The sequence below is a fragment of the Salvelinus alpinus genome, chromosome 2 (genome assembly GCF_045679555.1).
Source record: "Salvelinus alpinus chromosome 2, SLU_Salpinus.1, whole genome shotgun sequence".
In the NCBI taxonomy this organism is placed as follows: domain Eukaryota; kingdom Metazoa; phylum Chordata; class Actinopteri; order Salmoniformes; family Salmonidae; genus Salvelinus; species Salvelinus alpinus.
The window spans coordinates 84,847,771-84,875,604 of NC_092087.1; the positions used below are offsets into that span (position 1 = coordinate 84,847,771).

At 40.8% G+C, this 27,834-nt stretch overlaps 1 protein-coding gene across 10 annotated transcripts in view; it reads left to right on the top strand.

Annotated features, from left to right (window-relative positions):
• The window catches only part of LOC139544959 (zinc finger protein 271-like), a 176,369-nt gene that overhangs the window by 139,166 nt on the left and 9,369 nt on the right, over positions 1 to 27,834 (top strand). Inside the window, exons 1-4 of one of the 10 annotated variants that reach the window (XM_071352239.1) lie at positions 9,497 to 10,219; positions 10,664 to 10,802; positions 12,033 to 12,204; positions 16,949 to 19,133. In XM_071352239.1, coding sequence (XP_071208340.1) covers positions 10,794 to 10,802; positions 12,033 to 12,204; positions 16,949 to 18,816 — 2,049 coding nt within the window. In that variant the 5' untranslated portion in view covers positions 9,497 to 10,219; positions 10,664 to 10,793 and the 3' untranslated portion in view covers positions 18,817 to 19,133. Of the gene's footprint in view, positions 1 to 9,496; positions 10,220 to 10,663; positions 10,803 to 12,032; positions 12,205 to 16,948; positions 19,135 to 21,114; positions 24,680 to 24,950; positions 26,981 to 27,834 lie in introns of those variants that run through there. The other 9 variants (XM_071352248.1, XM_071352230.1, XM_071352256.1 and 6 more) reach the window with 9 other exon arrangements.

The window sequence follows — 27,834 nt, forward strand, 5'->3', positions numbered from 1 at the left end:
TGTGTTCCAAGTGGCTGTCAGGTAGAAGATAGCAGACAACAGGATTCTTAATCGAAGGTGGGTGTTGTTGAACGTTTTCTTGAATTTACTCGACTTTTATAGATAACGTAAAATGTTATCCGGGAACTTTCTGAAGTAATATTAGGCTACATGAGATGTTTATTTCTTTTAACTTACTTACGTTTTGATATTTAAATAGATGTTGGATTGCTCTGGTCTAGGGGCGCATCAGTTGCAGGCTTGAGAATCAAATTTTCTCTCGGCAACTCCCAAGTCATTATCCGAACACTACAACAAAGTAGTCAAACTGTACTGTAGCTTGAAACATTTCATGCCATACAAAGAAACAATAGCTTCCACAATGAATCGGGTAAGTCTGGTTTTAACAGTATAGGCCTGCTGTGTTGTACAAAATGTCTAGCCCTAGTTATCATCTTTGATCCTCCACATTCCTGTGTTCAGTTTAAACGGCAAAACAAATAAAGATCTCTCATATTTAAAATATGTTTTGATTTGTTTAACACTTTGTTGGTTACTATATGATTCCATGTGTCATTTCATAGTTTTGATGTCTTCACTACTATTCTACAATGTAAAAACAAAGAAAAACCCTTGAATGAGTAGGTATGTAAACTTTTGACTGGTACTATATATATATATATGTTTTTTACTGCAACCGCCAATGACAGGAGCACAAAGGAACCCGCTCTCATTGCAGACAGTCTGCTGCTGCTTGCTGCCGCTCTGCTAATCGTCGTAACATATACAGCAGGAGTCAGAAAGCAGGTGCAGTAGATGAGTTTTAATACTGAACAAATACAAACGCACAAACACGGGAAGAGTACTGAACATGAGAGAAAAAACAATAGCACCTAAGGTCTGATGACAACAGAGGGCTAAATAAATGAGAAGTAATGAGTGATGTGATTAAGTCCAGGTGTGCCTAATGATGAGGCGTAGGTGTGCGTAATGAAGGTTGCCTGGTGTGCGTAATGATTGGTTGCCAGGACCGGTGGTTAGTAGACCGGCGACGTCAAGCGTCAGAAAGGGGGAGTGGGAGTAGACGTGACAATCGTAAGATTGGGGGAGGAGAAGAGGTAGGGGGTCCACGTGGGTAACTGGGGGACCATGCCTTGATGGGTAACTGTTTAAGAAAAAATAAACAAATCAACTGCATAATAAATACATGTTACTGGGCAATTGTGTGAGTCAGATGCTGGGCCCAAATCCATGAGGCAAAAAATATAATAAAAAGTATGTTCTTTTTTTTTTTTTTCTATATATTTTTTATGCAACAACAGGAGCTCCACTGTAAATTTTCAAAATACACCAGAGAGCATAATTTAGCCAAAGAGGATCAATAGTTTCCAAAAAATAACTGGAAGTTTAAATTTGATCACAAGCACATACAGGTAACTGCATAATGTTGAGATGGAATTGTCAATCTGTAATGCAGAAGCCAACGGGTCAATAAGAACAGTGGTTAAAAACAAATGGCAAGAGTTGTGGAACAAGGAGAGAAAGGGAAGACACCTGTATAAGATCCAGGAAAAGGTGGGGGCAGACAGGTCCTCAGGCCGAGAGAGAAGGGAGGAAAGTGTAGTCACGAGGCTGAGACTGAGACACACAAGGCTCAATAGTACATTGAAATTGGTGGGGAAACATCTGACTGGGAGGTGTGAGCATTGCCAGAAATATGTGAGGGAAAGGGAGCGATTGTTATTAGTTTTGAGGAATAATGGGGTTGAAGAGCCAGGATTAAGTGAACTGCTGGAGAAATCTTCAGGGGATGAAGAAGAAGAAAAGAGAGCAAACTAGAAGCTATTAGGCCTTAAAGTTTAAGGCTTAAACAGAGAGGACACAGTGGCAGAATACCTGACCTCTGTAACTGACCCAAAATTAAGGAAATCTTTTGACTATGTACAGACTCAGTGAGCATAGCCTTGCTATTGAGAAAGGCCGCCGAAGGCAGACCTGCCTCTCAAGAGAAGACAGGCTATGTGCACAATGCCCACAAAATGAGGTGGAAACTGAGCTGCACTTCTGAACTTCCTGCCAAATGTATGACCATTTTAGAGACACATATTTCCCTCAGATTAAATCGACCCACAAAGAATTAGAAAACAAATACAATTTTGATAAACTCACATATCTATTAGGTGAAATACCACAGTGTGCAATCACAGCAGCAGTGAAGAACAAACACCATTGTAAATAGAACCTATATTTATGTTTATTTATTTTTTACTTTAACTATTTGCACATCATAACACTGTACATAGACATAATTTGACTTTTTAAATGTCTTCATTCATGTTGAACTTTTGTGAGTGTAATGTCTACTGTTCATGTTTTATATTTTTTATTTCCCTTTAGTTTATTATCTATTTCACTTGCTTTGGCAATATAAACATATGTTTCCCATGCCAATAAAGCACCTTAAAATTGAAATTGAGGGAGAGAGAGAGCAGGGTTGTACACAGAAGTTAGATGGGAATTCAATACGTACATTCCAAAATGGTGAGAAATACTGACATTTAATCCATTATAAATGATATGACCTTCCCCCGGACTAAATAAAAACCACTAAACCCTCCCCCTGACTGAAACTGAAAGAGCATGACCCTCCCCCATTTCCTAAGGGAAATACAGTAATTGGATACATTTCTGCCTGTCCCTAAAGCAGGGGTTCTTAAACTTTTCAGCTTGGGACCCAATTGAGACATTCTGTATTTTCCTGGGACCCAAGCTCAGGAAAATATGCAACTATATATAAATATTGTTACATTTCATTGCCCTTATGCCTAATACAAATGCAATATAGACAAAAACAAATAACAATTAAATTAAATATCCATATAAATATGTATTCATATTTATTTTCCTCCATTAAAAACACATATCTGTCTAGGTTGGAACTGTTGCTGTTAAGATACAATAAATAATTTTTATTCTGAACTGGAATAAACTGATTGATCACATCTGTAGACCAGAAAACCCCCACACAGTCCTAATGAGAGCATGTCTATTCTGGGCTCTGTTTTTGACAGTGCAACACTGAGGTTATGCTCAGCCTTGAAACTGTTTCTGTACATGTTTTTAAGTGTGTCAGAGTTGAGAACCCTGACTCACATAGGTATCTGGTGCCAAACTGGACCAGAACATCTACTGCTTTCTCAGTCAGGCAGGAGACCGCTTCCTACTGTAGATGAGCAACCCAGAACTGTGAGTGTGTTTGCCTCAAAAAGCATCTTGCTTCAATCAGTTTATTCCAGTTAAGAATAACAATTATTATTGTATTTTAACAGCAACAGTTCCAACCTAGACTAGTTTTCAACAATAAATTCTACAGTAAGATGTAAAGAAGGCTTGATCATTTTTCATCTTCATCTGTTCTGTTACTAGGGGTTGCACTATCAGTAGCTAGCTTGCTTTGGCGAATGTTAGCTATTAGCCGTGAACAAGGCCAGGGGATTGTTTGAAAGAGAAACTCACATATACTACTATGAGAGTTCCTGAAGCATTCTGCCCTATTCTGAAAGAACTCCCTGGGTTTACCGTCATGCTGTGGATGTTTGGTCAGGATGTGTCGTTTTATTAATTTGTTCATTATGCGAGTCCCATTGCTAAGCACTTCCACACACAAAACACATTGTGGGCGCTCCTCGTTATAAGTTTGTATGAAAGAGAGAGAAACTCATCGCTGTATATGCGTTTCATGACGATTGAGCTCAGTCAGAACTTGTGGCTAGCATGAGTCCATTTGATGACAACGGTGAGTGACGGCGAGTGGGAATGACAAGTCAGTAGCTGGGGGAGGCTCCAAGATGGCAGCTTGAACGCAGTCTTCCTACCGAGCTGTGCATACCAACTTTTGAAAGATAGTGAAAAGTGTATTATTTTGAACTACCAAACTAATACTTTGCTTGCTAAAAACACCAGGTTATTGATGATTTAAGATGAGATTTTCCAAAATGTCACAGCGCGCGGACAGAAAGAGAAATCTTATGGCTAACTCCTCAGCTAGCAATGCTCAGGCATCATCCAATGTCGTTACACAGGAGGCAAATGCTTTGATTGACAACTGCCACAACTATACTGGTCTGACAGACTCTATGACACTTATCGTGTCAGACGAGGATTTTCCTTCTTTGCCTATAACCCCAAGCAAACCTCCAGCTTCCAAGAAAGGCATGTTTTATCTGGGCCCAGATGCCACTGCCAATAATGATGTTATCGCCACTCTTTCCAGGCTCATCAATGCAAGGTGCGATGCCTTAGAGAAAATGGTTGGCGACAACTCAATGAAAATCGAGGGCTTAAAAAAAACTGTTGACTTTGCATGCATGGAAATCAAGGATGTTAAGAAGAAGGTCGCCCACATCGAAAAGCGTGTTTCGAAAAGAAGGAGGGAAAGACGGACTTGTGCCAAAGAAGACTCGCGGAACTCGACAGCTACTCCAGACGGTGGAATCTGAGACTGTATGGAGTTCCCGAAGCAGATGGGGAGAACGTGCGGCAAGAGACCATCAAAGTCTGCCAAGCTATCCTACTTGTGGAGAAGGCTAAGCTAGCAGATGTTACTTTCCTATGCGACAACAATCTACGTTTTGCTGAAGACCTCTCGAAAGCAGACAGAGAAAGGAGAGAGAAACTGTGGCCAGCTGTGGAAAAAGCACGAAAAGAAGGGAAAGCGGCTTTCATCAACGGATCCGAAATCAACCTTCCTCCTTGAGGACCGTCATAGACTGTGCCTGGTGGTCAACATAGGCTACATAGATAGCTACCTCTGATGTGAGCAGATCCCTCTCCCGGCTCTAAGGTGATTTAACCTTCGTTCTAACTGCACAGGACTGCTGGAGAAATGGATATTTGTTATTTTATTTGTTCTCTCATTTCTGATATGTTTACCTGCAGTATAGGCAGTGAGCAAGCTCTTTGTTGTTTCTTGTTCTGGCAGTTAGCTTTGTACTGCTAAACTATTCTCACTCACCATATATCTATATATGGTTTTTATATTCTTTTTCGATTTGCGATTGTTGTTTAGCTCATAGTACTTTGTTCTATATTCCACTTTGTCGTTGTCTATTGTGTCACTCAATGCTAGGCGGTTAAATAATAATGTAAAGCGCAAAGCATTATTTTTATTTGCCAAACAACTTAAAACAGATTTATGTTTTTTTTCAAGTCTCATTCAGTTGCTACCGACGTCAACTTCTGGAGATCTCAGTGGGGTAATGATGTATGTCTCTCTCATGGTTCTGAACGTTCTGCTGGAGTTATCACTCTAAAGAATCATTTCAATGGAAGTATTTTGCACTCCGACTGTGACCCCTCTGGTCACTTTCTTTGTCTGGTTATCAATTGTAACAACATCATCATTATTATTACCAACATTTATGGGTACAATTCAAAACTTGAAAATGATCACTTACTTGAATATTTAGTAAAGCGTATTCTCCATTGGCTAACCAAGTTCCCGAATGCTTTACTTATTGTAGGTGGGGATTTTAATATTTCTCTGAATAATTTAATTGATAGATAGCCTCTGGGACAGTCCACTAATTTGAATACAAGTTTGAGGGAGTTTATGGAAAGGTTTGATATTATAGATATTTGGAGGGTAAAGTTTCCTAATGTCACGCCCTGGCCATAGAGAGGCTCTTATTCTCTATTTTGGTTAGGACAGGGTGTGACTAGGGTGGGCATTCTAGTTGCTTTATTTCTATGTTTTCTGTTTCTATGTTTTGGCCGGATATGGTTCTCAATCAGGGACAGCTGTCTATCGTTGTCTCTGATTGGGAATCATACTTAGGCAGCCTGTTTTGCCACCTTAGTTGTGGGTAGTTGTCTGTGTTAGTGGTCTGTATAGCCCTAGTCAGCTTCACGTTCGTTTTTGTTGTTTCTTGTTTTGTTGGTGACATTTATTACATTAAAAGAAAATGTATGCTCAACACGCTGCACCTTGGTCCGGTCATTTCCCTGACGATGTTCGTGACACCTAATGACAACATTTTCAGATAAAATAGAACGGCCAAAGGGGGCGGTGTTGCAATCTACTGCAGTTCTGTCCTACTATCCAGGTCTGTACCCAAACAATTTGAACTTCTACTTTTAAAAATCCACCTCTCTAAAAACAAGTCTCTCACCGTTGCCACCTGCTATAGACCACCCTCTGCCCCAGTTGAGCTCTGGGCACCATATGTGAACTGATTGCCCCCCATCTATCTTCAGAGCTTGTGCTGCTAGGTGACCTATACTGGGACATGCTTAACACCCCAGCCATCCTACAATCTAAGCTTGATGCCCTCAATCTCACACAAATGATCAATGAACCTACCAGGTACCACCCCAAAGCCGTAAACACGTGCACCCTCATAGATATCATCCTAACCAACTTGCCCTCTAAATACACCTCTGCTGTTTTCAACCAAGATCTCAGCGATCACTGCCTCATTGCCTGCATCCGTAATGGGTCAGCGGTCAAACAACCTCCACTCATCACTGTCAAACGCTCCCTGAAACACTTCAGCGAGCAGGCCTTTCTAATCGACCTGGCCCGGGTATCCTGGAAGGATATTGACCTCATCCCGTCAGTAGAGGATGCCTGGTTATTTTTTTTTAATGCCTTCCTCGCCATCTTAAATAAGCATTCCCCATTCAAGAAATTTAGAACCAGGAACAGAAATAGCCCTTGGTTTTCTCCAGACCTCCTGACTGCCCTTAACCAACACAAAACCATCCTGTGGCGTTCTGCATTAGCATCGAACAGCCCCTGTGATATGCAACTTTTCAGGGAAGTTAGAAACCAATATACACAGGCAGTTAGAAAAGCCAAGGCTAGCTTGTTCAAGCAGAAATTTACTTCCTGCAACACAAACTCAAAAAAGTTCTGGGACACTGTAAAGTTCTTGGAGAAAAAGAGCACCTCCTCCCAGCTGCCCACTGCACTGAGGATAGGAAACTCTGTCACCACCGATAAATCCACTATAATTGAGAATTTCAATAAGCATTTTTCTACGGCTGGCCATGCTTTCCACCTGGCTACCCCTACCCCGGTCAACAGCACTGCACCCCCAACAGCAACTCGCCCAAGCCTTCCTTATTTCTCCTTCTCCCAAATCCAGTCAGCTGATGTTCTGAAAGAGCTGCAAAATCTGGACCCTACAAATCAGCCGGGCTGGATAATCTGGACCCTTTCTTTCTAAAATTATCTGCCGAAATTCTTGCAACCCCTTTTTCTAGCCTGTTCAAACTCTCTTTCGTGTCGTCTGAGATTCCCAAAGATTGGAAAGCAGCTGCGGTCATCCCCCTCTTCAAAGGGGGGACACTCTTGACCCAAACTGCTACAGACCTATATCTATCCTACCCTGCCTTTCTAAGGTCTTCGAAAGCCAAGTCAACAAACAGATTACAGACCATTTCGAATCCCACCGCACCTCAGCCACGCTCAAGGTCCTAAACGATATCTTAACCTCCATCGATAAGAAACAATACTGTGAAGCGTATTCATTGACCTGGCCAAGGCTTTCGACTCTGTCAATCACTACATCCTCATCGGCAGACTCAATAGCCTTGGTTTCTCAAATGATTGCCTCGCCTGGTTCACCAACTACTTCTCTGATAGAGTTCAGTGTGTCAAATCGGAGGGCCTGTTGTCCGGGCCTCGGGCAGTCTCTATGGGGTGCCACAGGGTTCAATTCTTGGGCCGACTCTCTTCTCTGTATACATCAATGATGTCGCTCTTGCTGCTGGTGAGTCTCTGATCCACCTCTACGCAGACGACACTATTCTGTATACTTCTGGCCCTTCTTTGGACACTGTGTTAACAACCCTCCAGACGAGCTTCAATGCCATACAACTCTCCTTCCGTGGCCTCCAACTGCTCTTAAATACAAGTAAAACTAAATGCATGCTCTTCAACCGATCGCTACCTGCACCTGCCCGCCCGTTCAGCATCACTACTCTGGATGGTTCTGACTTAGAATATGTGGACAACTACAAATACCTAGGTGTCTGGTTAGACTGTAAACTCTCCTTCCAGACTCACATCAAACATCTCCAATCCAAAGTTAAATCTAGAATTAGCTTCCTATTTCGCAACAAAGCATCCTTCACTCATGCTGCCAAACATACCCTCGTAAAACTGACTATCCTACCGATCCTCGACTTCAGCGATGTCATTTACCAAATAGCCTCCAATACCCTACTCAATAAATTGGATGCAGTCTAACACAGTGCCATCCGTTTTGTCACCAAAGCTCCATATACTACCCACCACTGTGACCTGTACGCTCTCGTTGGCTGGCCCTCGCTTTATACTCGTCGCCAAACCCACTGGCTCCAGGACATCTACAAGACCCTGCTAGGTAAAGTCCCCCCTATTCACAGCTCTCTGGTCACCATAGCAGCACCCACCTGTAGCACGCGCTCCAGCAGGTATATCTCTCTGGTCACCCCCAAAGCCAATTCCTCCTTTGGCCACCTCTCCTTCCAGTTCTCTGCTGCCAATGACTGGAACTAACTACAAAAATCTCTGAAACTGGAAACACTTATCTCCCTCACTAGCTTTAAGCACCAGCTGTCAGAGCAGCTCACAGATTACTGCACCTGTACATAGCCCATCTATAATTTAGCCCAAACAACTACCTCTCCCCCTACTGTATTTATTTATTTATTTTGCTCCTTTGCACCCCATTATTTCTATTTCTAATTTGCACATTCTTCCACTGCAAATCTACTATTCCAGTGTTTTACTTGCTATATTGTATTTACTTCGCCACCATGGCCTTTTTTTGCCTTTACCTCCCTTATCTTACCTCATTTGCTCACATTGTATATAGACTTATTTTTCTACTGTATTATTGACTGTATGTTTGTTTTACTCCATGTGTAACTCTGTGTTGTTGTATGTGTCGAACTGCTTTGCTTTATCTTGGCCAGGTCGCAATTGTAAATGAGAACTTGTTCTCAACTTGCCTACCTGGTTAAAAAAAGGTGAAATAAATAAATAAAAAATATTAGGAAATCTGTCCTTATGAACTCATATGTATATGGTGGACTCAACTATTTTACCTTATAAATCCAATTATGCAAATGAAACATTTTCATATTCATAAATGTAAATTCACTAATAAAAAAACCACGCTTCTGTGTTTTCTATCAGGAATTCGAGCAATACATTAAGACCATTATACATTCTTCTAATAAGAAAGCTGTTAAAACAATCAATATGTGCGCATCTTTTAAGGTCTTTGTATAATCTGTCATTTGTTGTACCCCCTAGCATATGTTATCATTGTCTGTTTGTACACTTATGTGCATACTGATTTAAAAATTAAAAAAATAAGAAAAGAAAAAGACAAGTCAGTGGCTGACAGCGCATCAACTGCTGCCTGATCGACGGCGCATCATCTGCTGCCTGATCGACAGCGCTGCCTCGTGTGTGTCGCGGAGTGATCTTCAAGAAAACTGCAGAAAAAGAGATCCGGTAAACCTCGAAGCACACTTGCGCAGCTGCCAACCCGAGCAGAGACCGCTGCTTAGTTTTTTTTATTTTACCTTTATTTAACTAGGCAAGTCAGTTAAGAACAAATTCTTATTTTCAATGACGGCCTAGGAACAGTGGGTTAACTGCCTGTTCAGGCGCAGAACGACAGATTTGTACCTTGTCAGCTCAGGGATTTGACCTTGCAATCTTTCAGTTACTAGTCCAACGCTCTAACCACTAGGATACCCTGCCGCCCCATCAAGCAGAAAGCGCACTGAACAGAGAGCGCAGATGCACTTGGCAAAATCAATTCCAGCAATTAATGAAACAATTATAAATGTACTCTGACACGCTGCGACCCACCATTAACAGGTCCGGGTCGCGACCCATACTGTAAACAAGGCGGCCCTAAAGTATAATGGATTTATACTATAGTCCAGTTGGGGGCGGTAATGCAAAAATATTGGATGACACCCACCAATGAAGTCCACTGAAGAAGAAAAAGCGGAACAATTTCGTCGTTACAAATATTTTCCGGTATGTGAGATACTTTACTTGTTCTCTGTAATATCGCATAGATTTGGAATCGTGACATTATCTACCGTGGAGGAAATCATGCAGGTTTCTCGACTCATACCCTGACTATGAGAAGGGATTGAGTGACGATTCGTTTAGCAACCGCGTGACCCAGCATGACAACGTGAACGAGATTGTTCGACAGTCTTCTGGGTGAGGCGATATACGTTCCTCCATTCATTAACGAATGGGGTTCCTATATTATCCTTTCTTTAAATATCTCTACCAGGAACTCTTAAATCGAGATAGTTGTGTATTTTGCTACTGCACGGCCAGTGTGAGACAGAATACTAACTAGCCACTGGACAAACTAGCTCCGAGTTGAACATATGTCAGAAAACGAACTAGTAGCCAGTTGTTGTTGCCCATGGTGGAATCATATCAAACCCACAGGCTCCTGAAGCACATATGTCCATTACACGAGCTCCCGAGTCTAGCTAACATTTCGCTACCTAGCTACGCTGTTTTATGACGAAACGGGTTATATGAATCAAACACTAAAGTTAACTCGGCGACAATATTATTGTGGCGCAGGAATGTCATATTTGTGTTTTAAGTTTAACAGTCATTGACATTTTTGTTTACTACTGGTTTCAGATCCGAAGCAAGATAAATTGTTTCCATGTTCTGTGTTTGAATTTAAAAAAAAAATAAAATAAAGTTACTGTACTACTGTCTAAGACAAGTTGTCTGACGAAGAAACGCTGAAGGAACAATAGTTTCCACAATGGATACGGTAGGTCTGATTTCCTTTTAACAGTATAGGCCAGATGTGCTATATAAAATATCTAGGCCTAGTTTTCATAATCTTTGATTCACCACATTCCTGTGGACTTAATTGATGGACAAAAACGACGGTAAAACTCGTTGGGATTTGTTTTCCTTCGGCAAAGTAACTTACTACTTTATCATGTTTAGGAATCTGTGTCTATTACTTAATTATCTCTCATTCCTCCTGAACAAGTGTACACTTATTCACCTCCACTGATTTGAAAGTTAGATGATCCTCATCCCCATACTGTATTTATCTTGCTCCTTTGCACCCCAGTATCTCTACTTGCACATTCATCTTCTGCACATCTACCATTCCAGTGTTTAATTGATATACTGTAATTACTTCACCACCATGGCCTATTTATTGCCTTTACCTCCCTTATCTCACCTAATTTGCACACACTGTGTATATATACCTTTTTTCTTACAGTAATATTGACTATGTTTGTTTATTCCATGTGTAACTCTGTGTTGTTGTATGTGTCGAACTGCTTTGCTTTATCTTGGCCAGGTCGCAGTTGTAAATGAGAACTTGTTCTCAACTAGCCTACTAAACCCAATAATTAATTCCCAGCGATTGCCTTCTAATATGTAATGGCAATTCATTAAAATACATATTTAAAAAAAAAAATGGAAGGCAGTTAACACAGTTAAAGTCAAAAATGTATATCGTAGAAATTCATGGAAACAAATGTGCTTTTTTGATTTTAAGGTTAGGGTCATGCATAAGGTTAGCCATGTGGTTAAGATCAGGTTTAAGATTCCATTTTAGGAAGATACATTTTTGAAAAGGACGTGGTTTATGACTTTGTGGCTGGGGTAACTAGTGTCGATCTGGACCTTCAGTGTTTTTTCTCAGTTGCTGGCATGGCATGTGTCCTTCTTTTATCAGTACACTCGTAACAACCTAATCATTATGAAACGTATATTCAATCAAATAAGCAACAAAACGCCTCTTCCTCTTTGTTTCGAAAGGAAATGACTGGTATGATAAATATGGTGGAAACTCTGACTAGCCCATGCCTCCACCAACCCAACGCTATTAGATTAGTGGGAAGTAGTGAAGGATTGAACATTTGAGGAAAAAGGAGTTATTCTAGGGATGCACCCAAATCAATCAGAGGTTCAGACTAAATTAATCAAATATTTAGTTTAATGATTAACTATGTTTAATATTTCTTGCCGCCAACAGGACAAAGCTAGCCCGTTCCCCTCTACCCTCCCGGAGTCCCCAGGTCAAACGTCTCCCAGTACTGCTTTACTGCAGGGTCTGGTTGACTGCAGGAAAACACCGGGGCAGAGTGGAACTGAGAGAGGAGAAGAAAGGGAAGATGGAGATTTGATATCATTAAGTAAGAACCATGGTGTGTAGATTAGACTACAGTCTGCTTCTGTAACAATAGTGCATAAAGATGGCGGCCCGCATTACTTAACACAAATTCCTTGTTTTGTTAAGTTCACTGTATTCTACTTTGCTCTCCTTTACTGTTGGTATGGTCATTAGCACAGTAAACATGATCCCAATTTTAGCTCCAAGATGTTGGCAATTTGAAAAACCAAAAAAGTAGATTGTGTTGATTTAATGGCACATTGAACAATGTAGCGCACCGTAGTTTCAGAACTCAGTGGACAGTGCTAAAACAGTGACGTCATATCAGAATTCTGCCATCTTTATGAACTTTAGTCATTCATTTAATAATTATATATTGATGAAAATATCTGGGTCATTCCACCGGTTTTTAAGTGTACCTTGGTCCAAAAATATTTTTCACCTAATTTTAACATTCTGTCATGTACAACTTAATGTTTTTTTCCCCCCCATCTCAAAACATTGAATTAAAATATTACTATACCAAGTGCCTATGTGCCAAATAAAGTAACATGCTGACCACACTGCTCGCGTCGCGTGCACATAAATGTTATTCAATCTTTGCACCCACACTGCTCGCGGGAGTCAGCGATCGTCAAATAGAAATTGGTTCCATTTGTGACACTCAACGGGCTGCAAGTCCGGCCTTTCCCATCTCCTCATTGGTTTTTTAGGAGCGTGATGAATTTAGGTCCACACTCCGGGAGGTTGTAGTAATGCTGTAAAGTTGGTTGCCAACCGCCATATAAAGTCCAAAGAAGAAAAAGAAGCCTCAAGGAAGGAGGAGATGTAACCGATGTGAAATGGCTAGCTAGTTAGCGGTGGTGCGCGCTAATAGCCTTTCAAACGGTGACGTCACTCGCCTTGAGACCCTGAAGTAGTGGTTCCCCTTGCTCTGCAAGGGCCGCGGCTTTTGTGGAGCGATGGGTAACGATGCTTCGTGGGTGACTGTTGTTGATGTGTGCAGAGGGTCCCTGGTTCGCGCCCGGGTTGGGGCGAGGGGACGGACTAAAGTTATACTGTTACAGAGAGATGATGAGAACGAATTCGGTTTACCATTTTATGTGGATTAATTGTCAGTTGCATTTCAGGTAAATAACAACCCAATGTTTATATACCAGGACAAATTAGCTAGCAACAGCAAGCTAGCTAGCTAAATTGCCATACATGTTGAATGCTTTTTGACCTGTCCCCAAATTAATATAATTGGTTAAGTTTGTTTTCATATTTCAACCTGCGTGTCCTGATCGCTTCTGGTGTGGGTGAACAAAATCAACGTGCACGTGATGGCGCGCGCAGATACACACACGCGTCTGGTTTCGTCAGCATGTAACAGGGTTGGTTTGGTCCGCATGTAACATGGTTGACCGTAACAGGGAACTACTGAAAACAACAAAACCACCAGATTACATGGGTAAAATTGTCCTTTAAAGGAACCAAAAAAACGCGTGTGACATGGTGAATGGAAGCTTGTTTTGTGCAACAGGGAGTGGCAATTGAATGCAATCTTCACAATTTATTTTTTACTTGTTAAAACATTTCTAGCATGTCTATGTATGGGGAAAAGGGTTGACTTGCTCAGTTTTCCACCATAAAACAGCAGTAAATTGATAAAAAAGAGTAGCGCCAGCTCACCTGGTTTTACTCTGATTTGACTATTAGATATTCAATGCTTATTTTGAAAACAATTTTTTTAACAAAATGTTTCACCATATTAAAACGAGAGTTCAGTTCATGTAACAGGGTTGACCTTAAAATGAGGGTCACTAATCACATTGATAATAATCTTCAAAATGGACTTTGTCAAAGCAACAAAATAACTAGCGCTCCTACAATGAGTGTGTTTAAATGCATACTCATCATTTGACATTAAACTAGTTATGGCATTAGTCATGTAAACATCTTACTCTGTTTATCTTAATTGGCTTAAGGTCATAATCGAGGTAAGCATACGCCTTTAAAAACACTGTTTTCTGAGTGTTATATTTAATCTGTGCATGTGCTAGCACGAGCAGCGCAAGCATCATTCTTTTGCGCGAGTGCAGTGTCGTGACATCACTATTAATGTGTTGACTGCTATTTTATCTAAACAATTCACTATGTTTAATCATTATGTGATTAAATGAATCATGTAACAATTAACTCAGTAGTAACTTGGGGAACCACGGGAGAAGTTATTTAACGAGTTACTATCTCCAGACTAAACTCTATAGATATACATTTCTCTTACATCAATCACAGTCAATTATTAATTCTTACCTCATCAGTCTCATTCTGAATTCAGTGATACACAAATTGGCTTATTTATTTACTAACTACCCACATATAAATACATAAACACACACAGTATAGGTTGAATTGATTTCTAACATCATGCAATGAAAAGTCCCTAGTTGACTAACCCGATATGATGGCTTGTCACACAATGAAAGGAAGGGGCAAGATAAAGAGAGCGGGAGAGACCAAGAGTGTGGGCTGGTACATACATGTGGAAGCTATGCTCATGAGAATGAATACTTTGCACATGAACGACTGCTCATTCGAAAATAATTGCAATGTATATATTTACACTTGTATGTCTTGGTCGTCTCTCTGTTGAAATCACATGGTCCGTCTATATGGGGAGTATTTCGATTGAAGTCTCTGGTTGTCCACCAGAGGTCACAGTGTCCTTAGTTGTAGTTGTAGGCTTCTTTGTTCTGGAAGTGTTTGTTAGAGTGGATACATCAGAGTACCACACGGTGGTGGGAGGGAAATGTTCTTCCCCTCTCGTCTTCGTTAGACTGGATCCTTCAAAAGGTACACACGCGGTGGTCCTCGGTCGAGTTTACTGGACTAAATTACTTAAACAGCTGCAGACTGAATGTTCCGACGTTAACAAACTATAGTTTTGGCAAGTCTGTTAGGACATCGACTTTGTGCATGACACAAGTAATTTTTCCAACAATTGTTTACAGACAGTGAATTATAAGTGAAATAATCTATCACAAGTTTACATACACTAAGTTGACTAACTTTAAACAGCTTGGAAAATTCCAGAAAATGATGTCATGGCTTTAGAAGCTTCTGATAGGCTAATTTACATAATTTGAGTCAATTGGAGGTGTACCTGTGGATGTATTTCAAGGCCTACTTTCAAACTCAGTGCCTCTTTGCTTGACATCATCGGGGGGGAAAAAGAAATCCGTCAAGACCTCAGAAAGAAAATTGTAGACCCACAAGTCTGGTTCATCCTTGGGAGCAATTTCCAAACGCCTGAAGGTATCACGTTCATCTGTACAAACAATAGTACTCAAGTATAAACACCATGGGACCACACAGCCGTCATACCGCTCAGCAAGGAAGAAGCCACTGTTCCACAACCGCATAAAAAATCCAGACTACGGTTTGCAAATGCACATTGGGACAAAGATTGTACTTTTTGGAGAAATGTCCTCTGGTCTAATGAAACAAAAATAGAACTGTTTGGCCATAATGACCCTTGTTATGTTTGGAGGAAAAAGGGGGAGGCTTGCAAGCCGAAGAACACCGTGAAGCACGGGGGTGGCAGCATCATGTTGTGTGGGTGCTTTGCTGCAGGAGGGACTGGTGCACTTCACAAAATAGATGGCATCATGAGAAAGGAAAACTATGTAGATATATTGAAGCAACATCTCAATACATCAGTCAAGAAGTTAAAGCTTGGTCGCAAATGGGTCTTCCAAATGGACAATGACCCAAGCATACTTCCAAAGTTTTGGCAAAATGGCTTAAGGACAACAAATTCAAGGTATTGGAGTGGCCGTCACAAAGCCCTGACCTCAATCCTATTGAACATTTGTGGGCAGAATGGGGAAAAAGCATGTGTGATCAAGGAGGCCTACAAACCTGACTCAGTTACACCAGCTCTGTCAGGAGGAATGGGCCAAAATTCACCCAACTTATTGTGGGAAGCTTGTGGAAGGCTACCCAAAACGTTTGACCCAAGTTAAACAATTTAAAGGCAATGCTACCAAATACGAATTGAGTGTATGTAAACTTCTGACCCACTGGGAAAGTGATTAAAGAAATAAAAGCTGAAATAAATAATTCTCTACTATTATTCTGACATTTCACAATCTTAAAATAAAGTGGTGATCCTAACTGACCTAAGACAGGGAATTTTTACTAGGATTAAATGTCAAGAATTGTGAAACTGAGTTTAAATGTATTTGGCTAAGGTGTATGTAAACTTCCGACTTCAACTGTATTTAGTTATACACAAAACAACTGTTTTGACATGATTATTGTTTGAATCCCCACCAACCATTTCCCACATTCTTTATGTGAGAAATATTGTTTCATTATCCACTTTTGGATGTTGCAGTTTTGGCGGCAAATTCTCTCTCTACACACAAAGGATTTTTGACTTCTCGATACTGCCGTGCACGAGAGAGAAAGTTTACGACCGGTCATTAAAGCCCTAGAACCCCCCCCCCCCCCTTTTCCTCTCTGGTGGGAGAGGGGGGGGGGGCTGTCTTTGATCATCACCCAGGAGGGAAAGTCATGACAGCAGTGAGTTAGTGAAAAACAGAAAGTATGAATCTTAGAAATAGTTTTCACATACAAACTTCATGTGTCTGAATTTCAGAATCAAATATGATAATCATAAATAACATGGTCGCACGTTTATTTTGATAGGCAATTTTCTGCATTTATCAAAGTCCCATCAGGTAGCCTGATTTCATATGTCCATGCTATTCAATATCTTTGTTTCACAGGGGACAGACCTAACCGTTGCTCTCTCAGTGGGAGGGGCTTATCATCTGGGGAGCCTCAACAACATGATGCTGACAAGACATCCCTCCAGAAGATGTTCTCCAGATCAGAACGTCTCAATAAACACCAGCAGAGACTTATAGGGAAGAAACCTCGCCACCGCTGCTTTGACTGTGGGAAGAGTTTTGCTAAACAGACAGAATTGATAATTCACCAGCGGATTCACACTGGAGAGAAGCCTTATAGCTGTGATCAGTGTGGGAAGAGCTTCAATCAATCAGGACACCTGACTACACACAAACGCATACATACAGGAGAGAAGCCTTATAGCTGTGATTGGTGTGGGAAGGGCTTCAGGATGTCAGGAGATCTGACTGCACACCAGAACATACACACAGGAGAGAAGCCTTATAGCTGTGATCAGTGTGGGAAGAGCTTCAATCGTTCAGGACAACTGACTACACACCAGCGCATACACACAGGAGAGAAGCCTTATAGCTGTGTTCAGTGTGGGAAGAGCTTCAATCGTTCAGGACACCTAACTACACACCAGCGTATACACACAGGAGAGAAGCCTTTTAGCTGTGATCAGTGTGGGAAGAGCTTCAATCGTTCAGGACAACTGACTACACACCAGCGTATACACACAGGAGAGAAGCCTTATAGCTGTGATCAGTGTGGGAAGAGCTTCAATCATTCAGGATCCCTAATTACACACCAGCGCATACACACAGGAGAGAGGCCTTATGGCTGTGATCAGTGTGGGAAGAGTTTCATTCTTTCAGGATCCCTAATTACACACCAGCGCATACACACAGGAGAGAGGCCTTATGGCTGTGATCAGTGTGGGAAGAGCTTCAATCATTCAGGACACCTGACTACACACCAGCGCATACACACTGGAGAGAAGCCTTATAGCTGTGATCAGTGTGGGAAGAGTTTCAATCATTCAGGAACCCTGAGCGAACACCAACGTACACACACAGGAGAGAAGCCTTATAGCTGTGATCAGTGTGGGAAAAGCTTCAATCAATCAGGACACCTGACTATACACCAACGCTTACACACAGGAGAGAAGCCTTATAGCTGTGATCAGTGTGGGAAGAGCTTCAATCAATCAGGAGACTTAACTGCACACCAGCGCATACACACAGGAGAGAGACCTTATTGCTGTGATCAGTGTGGGAAGAGCTTCAATCGGTCAGGAAACCTGACTGCACACCAGCGCATACACACAGGAGAGAAACCTTATAGCTGTGATCAGTGTGGGAAGAGCTTCAATCATTCAGGGGCCCTGATTACACACCAGCGCATACATACTGGCGAGAAGCCTTATAGCTGTGATCAGTGTGGGAAGAGCTTTAATCGTTCAGGATACCTGACTACACACCAGCGAATACACACTGGCGAGAAGCCTTATAACTGTGATCAGTGTGGGAAGAGCTTCAGGAATTTAGGACACCTGACTACACACCAGCGCATACACACAGGAGAGAAACCTTATAGCTGTGATCAGTGTGGGAAGAGTTTTGCTCGAGATTTCACCCTGACCAAACACCATCTCACACACACTGGAGAGAAACCTTATAGCTGTGATCAGTGTGGGAAGAGTTTCAGGACGTCAGAACACCTGACTAAACACCAACGCACACACACAGGAGAGAAGCCTTATAGCTGTAATCAGTGTGAGAAGAGTTTTTCTCAAGATTCCAGCCTGACTACACACCAGCTCACACACACAGGAGAGAAACCTTACTCCTGTCTATGTGGAAAGAGCTTTGCTCATTCGGGGTCACTGAAAAAACACCAGAAAGCTCAAACATGTTTTCTTTCATCTCCCTCCTCTCCGGCACCGGTTCCAGATCCCTAAATAAAGTTTAATCGAAAACATCTTGTGAAGAGTCATCCAACTCCCATTCTCTAACAGTTTACTAAGTCTGATTGCCATGGTAACTTGTGTAGCATAATATGCAGCTCTGCATCCATATGTATCAAGCGTCCTGGAGTGGGAGTGCTGTGTGTGTGTGGTGGGGTGGAGGTGTTCAGAACTGTATCTTATTTCATTAACTCCTGTTATCCAGTAAACAATGAAGATGAATGTTTCAACAATACAAGGTGTGTATTCATGTATTCAAAAGATCAATAAATTACATCCATTATCTGCTCAACAATGTCTGCTTATCACATATTTTATATCTATAATAATAATAATCTATTTTTATAAGGATCATAGGCCTCTTGTAGAATTTGTTTGGTTTTAAAAGATGTCCACATATTTATTGTAAAACCCTTCACCAGGTTTTAGTGTAGCTGATGGGACATACGGAAGTACAGAAGACATAGGACTATTATTGTGGTCAAATTATGTTGTTGCATTTATTTTAAAGGATTTTAATAGGGATATATCTTCACACTTTTCTTATTGTATTTTAAGTGTGCTCCAGAAAGATGAATGATGTGTTGGTTGTTAGGAAGAGGCATCATGGGGGCAGGAAGCCAGCTCTGCCCATCAGTACTTATAGGTCATGTCAACCACATACCTCACACTCTTCGGTTTTCTCGCTCTGGAAATACACTTGATAATATCTTATACCTTACCATTCTACTTTTTATTGGTGATTAGTTATGCGGAACGAACGCTTGCATGTAAATGTCATTGTCAAACACACATCTGGAATTTGGTTTCATGTTTTCTTCATTTGTTTTACATTGCTGATTGTATATTCATATTTTTTCTTATATGTATTTTTAAAATGTTTAGTTGTTTTATGTAGAAGAGACCAGGATATATTGTTGGCCTGGGTCCCAATACTCAATGTTATAGTCCTGGTCCTGAGAATAGAGACCAGGATATGTTGTTGGCCTGGGTCCCAATACTCAGTGTTATAGTCCTGGTCCTGAGAATAGAGACCAGGATATGTTGTTGCCCTGTGTACCAATACTCAATGTTATAGTCCGTGGTCAGTGGTCTGGCAGAATGCCACAAGCTCGTGACGCTCGTTCATGTGAGAGGTAGTTCTCGTTCCATTGCTTTTCTACAGACAAAGGAATTCTCCGGTTGGAACATTATTGAAGATTTATGTTAAAAACATCCTAAAGATTGATTCTATACATCGTTTGACATGTTTCTACGGACTGTAACGGAACTTTTGGACTTTGTCTGGACCTAGTGCTCGAGCCTCATGAAGATGGATTACTGAGCTGAACGCGCTAAAAACAAGGAGGAATTTGGACATAAATTATGAACTTTATCGAACAAATCAAACATTTATTGTGGAACTGGGATTCATGGGAGTGCATTATGATGAAGATCATCAAAGGTAAGTGAATATTTATAATGCTATTTCTGACTAATGTTGACTCCAACATGGTGGATATTTCTTTTAGCTGGTTTGGTCTCTGAGCGCCGTACTCAGATTATTGCAGGTGTGCTTTTTCCGTAAAGTGTTTTTGAAATCTGACTCAGCGGTTGCATTAAGGAGAAGTCTATCTTTAATTCTGTGAATAACACTTGTATCTTTTATCAATGTTTATTATGAGTATTTCTGGAAATTAATGTGGCTCTCTGCAAAATCACCGGATGTTTTGGAAGCAAAACATTACTGAACGTAACGCGCCAATGTAAACTGAGATTTTTGGATATACATACATGCATTGTGTAACATTATTTCCTATGAGTGTCATCTGATGAAGATCATCAAAGGTTAGTGATTAATTTTATCTATATTTCTGCTTTTTGTGACTCCTATCTTTGGCTGGAAAAATGGCTGTGTGTGTTTTTGTGACTTGGCTCTGACCTAACATAATCATATGTTGTGCTTTCGCTGTAAAGCCTTTTTGAAATCGGACACGATGGGTAGATTAACAAGAAGTTTCTTTCATTTGGTGTATTGCAATTGTTAATGTGTGAAAGTTACATATTAAAAAAATAATAATAATAATTGCGCGCTGCCTTTTCAGTGTAATGTTGTCGAGTGGTGCCGCTAGCGGAACCCCTAGCCATAAGAAGTTTTAAACAGTCTTTGGTGGCAACCAATCTGCCAAATTAGCTGTTCGGATTCAATACACCCACTGATGTTGAGCCTCCCACTTGTTTCAGAACGCCCACTTCCAGACACAGTCCACGTATGCAGTGACCCATGACTCTGTGTGTCTCTCTCTCCAACAGAGAGTCCGCCTGATCCTAACAGTGACACATACACAGCTCTGAACATGAGGACCAGGTAACCAGAGTACGACCCCACAGCAAGTCTCTTGTGATGTAGGGAGTGAGTGACAAAGGGGCAGAGGAATCTGACACTGTCCTGTAGCACCACCTGTACTCTGACAACTCCACCTACATCTGGTACAAGAACGGACAACGTCTTACCAACTCAAAGACCCAAGATAACTACCTGATCCTAGACCCAGTGAGGATGCAGGCAAATACTCCTGTACAGTAGAAGGACCTGAATGTCTCCGCTCTCCTGGACAGGAGTGTTGGAGTCAGTTGACTGAGAACTACAGTGGTCTGTGTGGAGATGGACTCAATGACTGTGGTATTACTTCATTTTACTCTCTCCCATTAGGGTGACTCGAGTCCCTTGTATGACAACATCAGTGTAGCCTGGCGAAAGTAAACCCAGCACAGGACACAAAACTCATTTGGGTTTGTTAATTTTGTCAAAGCTTACATTTAAAATAGGATAATGTAAGGTGAAGTCACCATAAAGTAAAGTTCAGTCTAAATCACCATCAAGTGAAAAAAATCTGTTAGTAAAGTACATAAAAACAATATGTACAATAAGTACAAAATGAAATGCAGAAACAGTAGTGGCTCTGCTTTCTTCAACAAAAATACAAGAAAATACAAAGACCACAATGTTCACAGTTATAATGGACTTTCTAACGTTTCAAATGTCTGAGTACAAGATGTCCATCAACAAAAAGCTAAAATCCCTTCTGTCATCAATTACAATATGAATACTTACACGCTGTCCACGTGCTACCCTAACCCCACATAGAACAGTAGATCCTCATCTCTCCACAACGTGGTTCTGAGAGCACTGGTATTCAGCTAGCAAGAAGCTAACATCCTCATGTCAATCTGAAAGTATCAACAGGATAACATGACCATCTGGCATTTAAATATTACAAAACAAAACTCTTATACATTGCAGATGTAAAATATGATATACTTCGGTACGACAGTAAGATTAAAAAGTATTATTTACCCATCTCAAATCAAATGTAGTTGTATTGGTCACATACACATATTTAGCAGATGTTATTGCAGGTGTAACAAATGCTTGTGTTCCTAGCTCCAACAGTGCAGTAGTATCTAATAATTCACAACAATACACAAATCTAAAAGTAAAAGAATGGAATTAAATAATAAATAAATATTAGGACAAGCAATGTCGTAGTGGCACTAAAATACAGTGGAATAGAATACAGTATATACTGTTAGGTTCTTATTTTTCAGAGTAAATAACTCACGGACACTAGAGAAGCTTAACCAAGTTTAATTCTTCCCAAAGGGTCGTTACAGCTGTAATTCAGACCCCAAAAAATGTCACACAAGCACTGATATTTAACTATTTTTTCTTAGGCTGTGTCTCCTCCTACACAACCGAACAGCCAATGCATCCCTGTTGCTAGACAGAACCTTAGTGATATCTGTTCTTCCTCACTTCATCTGACCTGACCTCTACCCCAAAGTGCTCACTCCTCCCCAACTCAAGGCTGTCATGGTTATTGATACCAGACTGTGTCTCTTCTCCTCCCAGAGGATCCCTGATGGCTAACAATAACATATCCTGACACAATGGAAACGTTATACATTACCCTCTCTCCCTCAGTGACATATCCTGACACAATGTAAACATTATACATTACCCTCTCTCCCTCAGTGACATATCCTGACACAATGTAAACGTTATACATTACCCTCTCTCCCTCAGTGACATTGTTTGTATCTAAGATCTCCACCCATCTCCCCTTATCAATGCCTGCCACATGTAATCGCTTCCCTGCACTCAACACATTCCAAGCTTAGTTGCAGCCATTATATACCTTCCTCCTATAACCCTTAGCTTCTGGTGTAGACCCTCAACCTTAGCACTCCATCAGTGACATGAATAAGTAACATTTCATATTCTCAGAACCCAACAATACATATGAAATGAGTAAAGCAGTACAGTATGTAAACATTATTAAAGTGACTAGTGTTCCATTATTAAATTGACCAGTGATTTCATGTCTATATAGGGCAACAGCCTCTAAGGTGCAGGGTTGAGTAACCGGGTGGTAGCCAGCTAGTGATGGCTATTTAACAGTGATGGCCTTGAGGTAGAAGCTGTTTTTCAGTTTCTCGGTCCCAGCTTTAATGCACCTGTACTGACCTCACCTTCTGGATGGTAGCGGGGTGAACAGGCCGTGGCTCGGGTGGTTGATGTCCTTGATGATCTTTTTGGCCTTCCTGTGGCATCGGGTGCTGTAGATGTCCTGGAGGGCAGGCAGTGGGACCCCGGTGATGCGTTGGGCAGACCGCACCACCCTCTGGAGAGCCCTGCGGTTGCGGGCAGTGCAGTTGCCGTACCAGGTGGTGATACAGCCCAACAGGATACTCTCAATTGTGCATCTGTAAAAGTTTGTGAGGGTCTTAGGTACAAAGCTGAATTTCTTCAGCCTCCTGAGGTTGATGAGGCGCTGTTGCGTGATTCCGTGAAACAGATTATGTTACAGACCCTGATGTCCCTCTGGAAGGAGATTTTCACCCTGAGCTCATCTACTTTATTGTCCAGAGACTGAAAATTAGTGAGTAATATACTTGGAAGCGGTGGAGGGTGTGCACGCCTCCTGAGTCTGACTAGATGTCCACTCCGAATAACTCTTCTCCGCTGGCGTCATCTTGGAGCAGCCTCTGGGATAAGTTAAATTGCCCTGGGGGGTACGAACAAAGGATCCAATTCGGGAAAGTCGTATTCCTGGTTATAATGCTGGTGAGTTACATTGGACCCATAATAAGTAACATTGGACCCATAATGGATTACAACAGCTCTCCAATGTAATTGCTTGCTCTCGCTCTTACACAATGTGCAGGCGCAATCCCATAACACCTTGTACACATTATTTACTGATCTCTTAAATGGACAGTGTCATCTAGTGGATAGAAATGAATACAGCAATGTGTTTTAACCACCTGGCTACATCAGGCCATGACCCCTACTGCAGCAAAGAGAGTGGACACAGGCGAGCAGGATGATGTTCACTACACAGGCATCCACCACAGAAACCAGGAAGTGCCTGTCTGTTGCAAAATAGACTGTTTTTGAGAAACATTGATGGCTGTTGTGTTGTTGAGATGCCAGTAGAGAGCGCTGTAGTACAGTCCACTGGAAACAAAATGTTTTAGTGTAGCTGGTGAGACATACAGAAGTGCAGAGAAACTATAGGCCTATTGGTATGGTCCAATTATGTTGTTGCATTTATTTTAAAGGATTTTAATAGGGATATTTTCCAACTTTCCTTACAGTATAGTACGTGTTCTCCAAAAAGATGTTCACATGTTGTTTATAAGCACTTCAGTGACGTGTCGGTTGTCAGGAAGACGCATCATGAGGACAGGAAGTCAGCTGTGCATCAACATCTTAGCCCCTCAGTACATCTAGTTGGTGTCAGCCACAGAACTCACACTCTTCTGTTTCACATGGCCAGTATAAAGTCTACTACCAAACTCCTCTCTTCACTCTGTAAGTACCTTTTACATTACCATTCTACTTTTTCTTGGTGATTTGTTCTGCAGAATGAACATACTCGGTGTAGACGGTCTTAAAAAGGAAGTATAGTTCTGTATCAGCTACTTGTGTCCTGACCCATGTTCCCTCTAATGTTTTGGGGCACTGAGCAAATTTTAGGTCTTGTGAGTGGAAACTTGAACATAGTGTGCAACTTCCAGCACGCATTTACAGTGAACACTGAGGCTTTACCCTTACAGTTACAGACCAAGTACAATATTAATTAATTAATGTCAAGCCTTTCATGAGGTAAAAACACTTTTAAAAGTCTCATGTAATGTAGGCCCGCGTTGAACACCACATATAGCCTACTAGATGGCTATTGTGGTTATTGGAGCATAAAGTAATCCTACCAACAAAACCAATGGACCAAATCACATAACATTTTCACATGGAAATAGATTTTAATTTCTATGATATAGCCTACAGTAGCCTATATGTGGTGTTCAATGCAGGACTACATTGCATGAGACTTTTAAAAATGTTTTTACCTTATGAAAGGCTTGACATTAATTAATTAATATTGTACTTGGTTTGTAACACCATGGGCCAAAGCTAACTGTAAATTGCATTGTGTTGCAAGAAACCACGTACAAAAATAAAATGTATTATTATTACCGTACAGAGAATTAGACATTGTAGGCTACCCCTCTGCCTATTGGCTTATTTGCATATTCCAGGCTGTCTCAAAATACAATACTGACCCTTAAATTAAGGCTGGCTTTTTAACCTCTACGGGATCGGTGGGGCGGTTGAGCTAATGTGATTAGCATGACATTTTAAGTAACAAAACATTTTCCCAGGACATAGACATATCTGATATGTGCAGAAAGCTTAAATTCTTCTTAATCTAACTGCACTGTCCAATTTACAGTAGCTATTACAGTGAAATAATACCATGCTATTGTTTGAGCAGAGTGCACAGTTATGAACTTGAAAATGTATTAATAAACCAATTGGGCACATTTGGGCAGTCTTGATACAAGACTGGCCAAATGATACAAGACTGCCCCCCCAGAAATGCATGCTTTTGTCTTTGTATTGTCTTTTACCAGATCTTTACCATTTTACCAGATTTACATTTCCACAAATTTCAAAGTGTTTCCTTTCAAATGGTATCAAGAATATGCATATACTTGCTTCAGGTCCTGAGCTACAGGCAAATAGATTTGGTATGTCATTTTAGGCGAAAATTGAAAAAAAGGATCTGATCCTTAAGAGGTTTTAAAGACCTCTTGAAGTGTAGCCTACACGTTTTGTGCTCTTGTAGCAAGCAGTAACATTGCTGACCTATACTTATCTATAACTGGGCTAATAACTCGCTAACTAGTAAAGAATATCAACAAATGTGCACATGTGCGGCTCTGTGCTCTGATCTGCTACTCCTGCCAATATACTTCTACTCAATTGCGCTCTGGATCAGCCTACAACAAAATCTCTGACTTAAGATTCGTTTTGGTCTGTTGCATTGAAAAGGGCCTGATTATAATGTTTATTCGAGCACATAAAATAGTTTATCTATATAGTAATGCACTGCTAGCTAGTAAGTCGATTTACTGTACAATACCCATTCACTTCACTCTGTAAGTACACTTGATAATATCTTGAAACATTGTGTTTAATCGTATGTTTTTAGTGATAAACTATATATTCTGATAATGATAGGACCCTTGGTCTCAATGCTATAGTCAGGGTTCTGAGAATAAAACAGATTCAGACCAATACATTAATAATCATGCTGTGTGTCACGACTTCCGCCGAAGTCAGCTCCTCTCCTTGTTTCGGGCGGCGTTCGGAGTCACCGGCTTTCTAGCCATCACCGCTCCATTTTTCTTATTTCCATTTGTTTTGTCTTGTTCCATACACACCTGGTTTTCTTTCCCTAATCACATTGCATGTATTTAGTCCTCTGTTCCCCTCAATGTCTTTGTGTGAAATTGTTGTATGTTATGTGGGTATTTACCACGCACCTATTTTTTTTGTTCATGTTTTGGGCACGTTTATTGTATTCTGTGCTGTCGTTTTGTGATCGGAATAAAAGTGCGCCTGTTACTACATGCTACTTTCCTGCACCTGACTTCGTCTCCCTTACACACCCGTAACACTGTGTGCTAAGTATCAGGTGTAGTTATTTCACCAGTTATCAAGTGTTTTAGTTGTCTACCTTTATGTGTCTAAGACTGCAGGGAGGAAGACAAACAATGGCCTTGAGAACAGCAGGAAGTGTGTTGGTGGTCTGTCTCTGGTCTGTGGCAGGTATGGGCTCATTCATTGGTTACCCTCTTTCTCTGTATTGTTCAATCTACATATAGTGCCTTCAGAAAGTATTCACACCCCTTGACTATTTTCCACATTTTGTTGTCACAGCCTGAATTTAAAATGGATTACATGTAGATTTTGTGTCATTGTCCTACACACGATACCCCATCATTTCAAAGTGGAATTATGTTTTTAGAAAGTTTTACAAATTAATAAAAAATGAAAAGCTGAAATGTCTTGTGTCTAAGTATTCAACCCCTTTGTTATGGAAAGCATAAATATGTTCAGGAGTAAAAATGTGCATAAGTCGCATAAGTTGCATGGACTCACTCTGTGTGCAATAATAGTGTTTAACATGATTTTTGAATGACTACCTCATCTCTGTACCCCACACATACAATTCATTATCTGTAAGGTCCCTCAGTCGAACACGGAATTTCAAACACACTGAATTACAAACACAGATTCAACTACAAAGACCAGGGAGGCTTTCCAATGCCTCGCAAAGAAGGGCACCTATTGGTAGCTGGAAAAAAAGACAAATAAATGGAATATCCCTTTGAGTGTGGTGAAGTTATTAATTACACTTTGGATTGTGTATCAATATACCCAGTCACTATAAGCGTCCTTCCTAACTCAATTGCCGGAGAGGAAGGAAACTGCTCAGGGATTTCAACATGAGCTAATGGTGACTTTAAAACAGTTAGAGTATAATGGTTGTGATTGGAGAAAACTGGGGATGGATCAACAACATTGTAGTTAATCTAAAATACTAACCTAAATTGACAGAGTGATAAGAAGGAAGCCTGAAAGGAATAAAAAATATTTCAAAATATACATCCTGTTTGCAA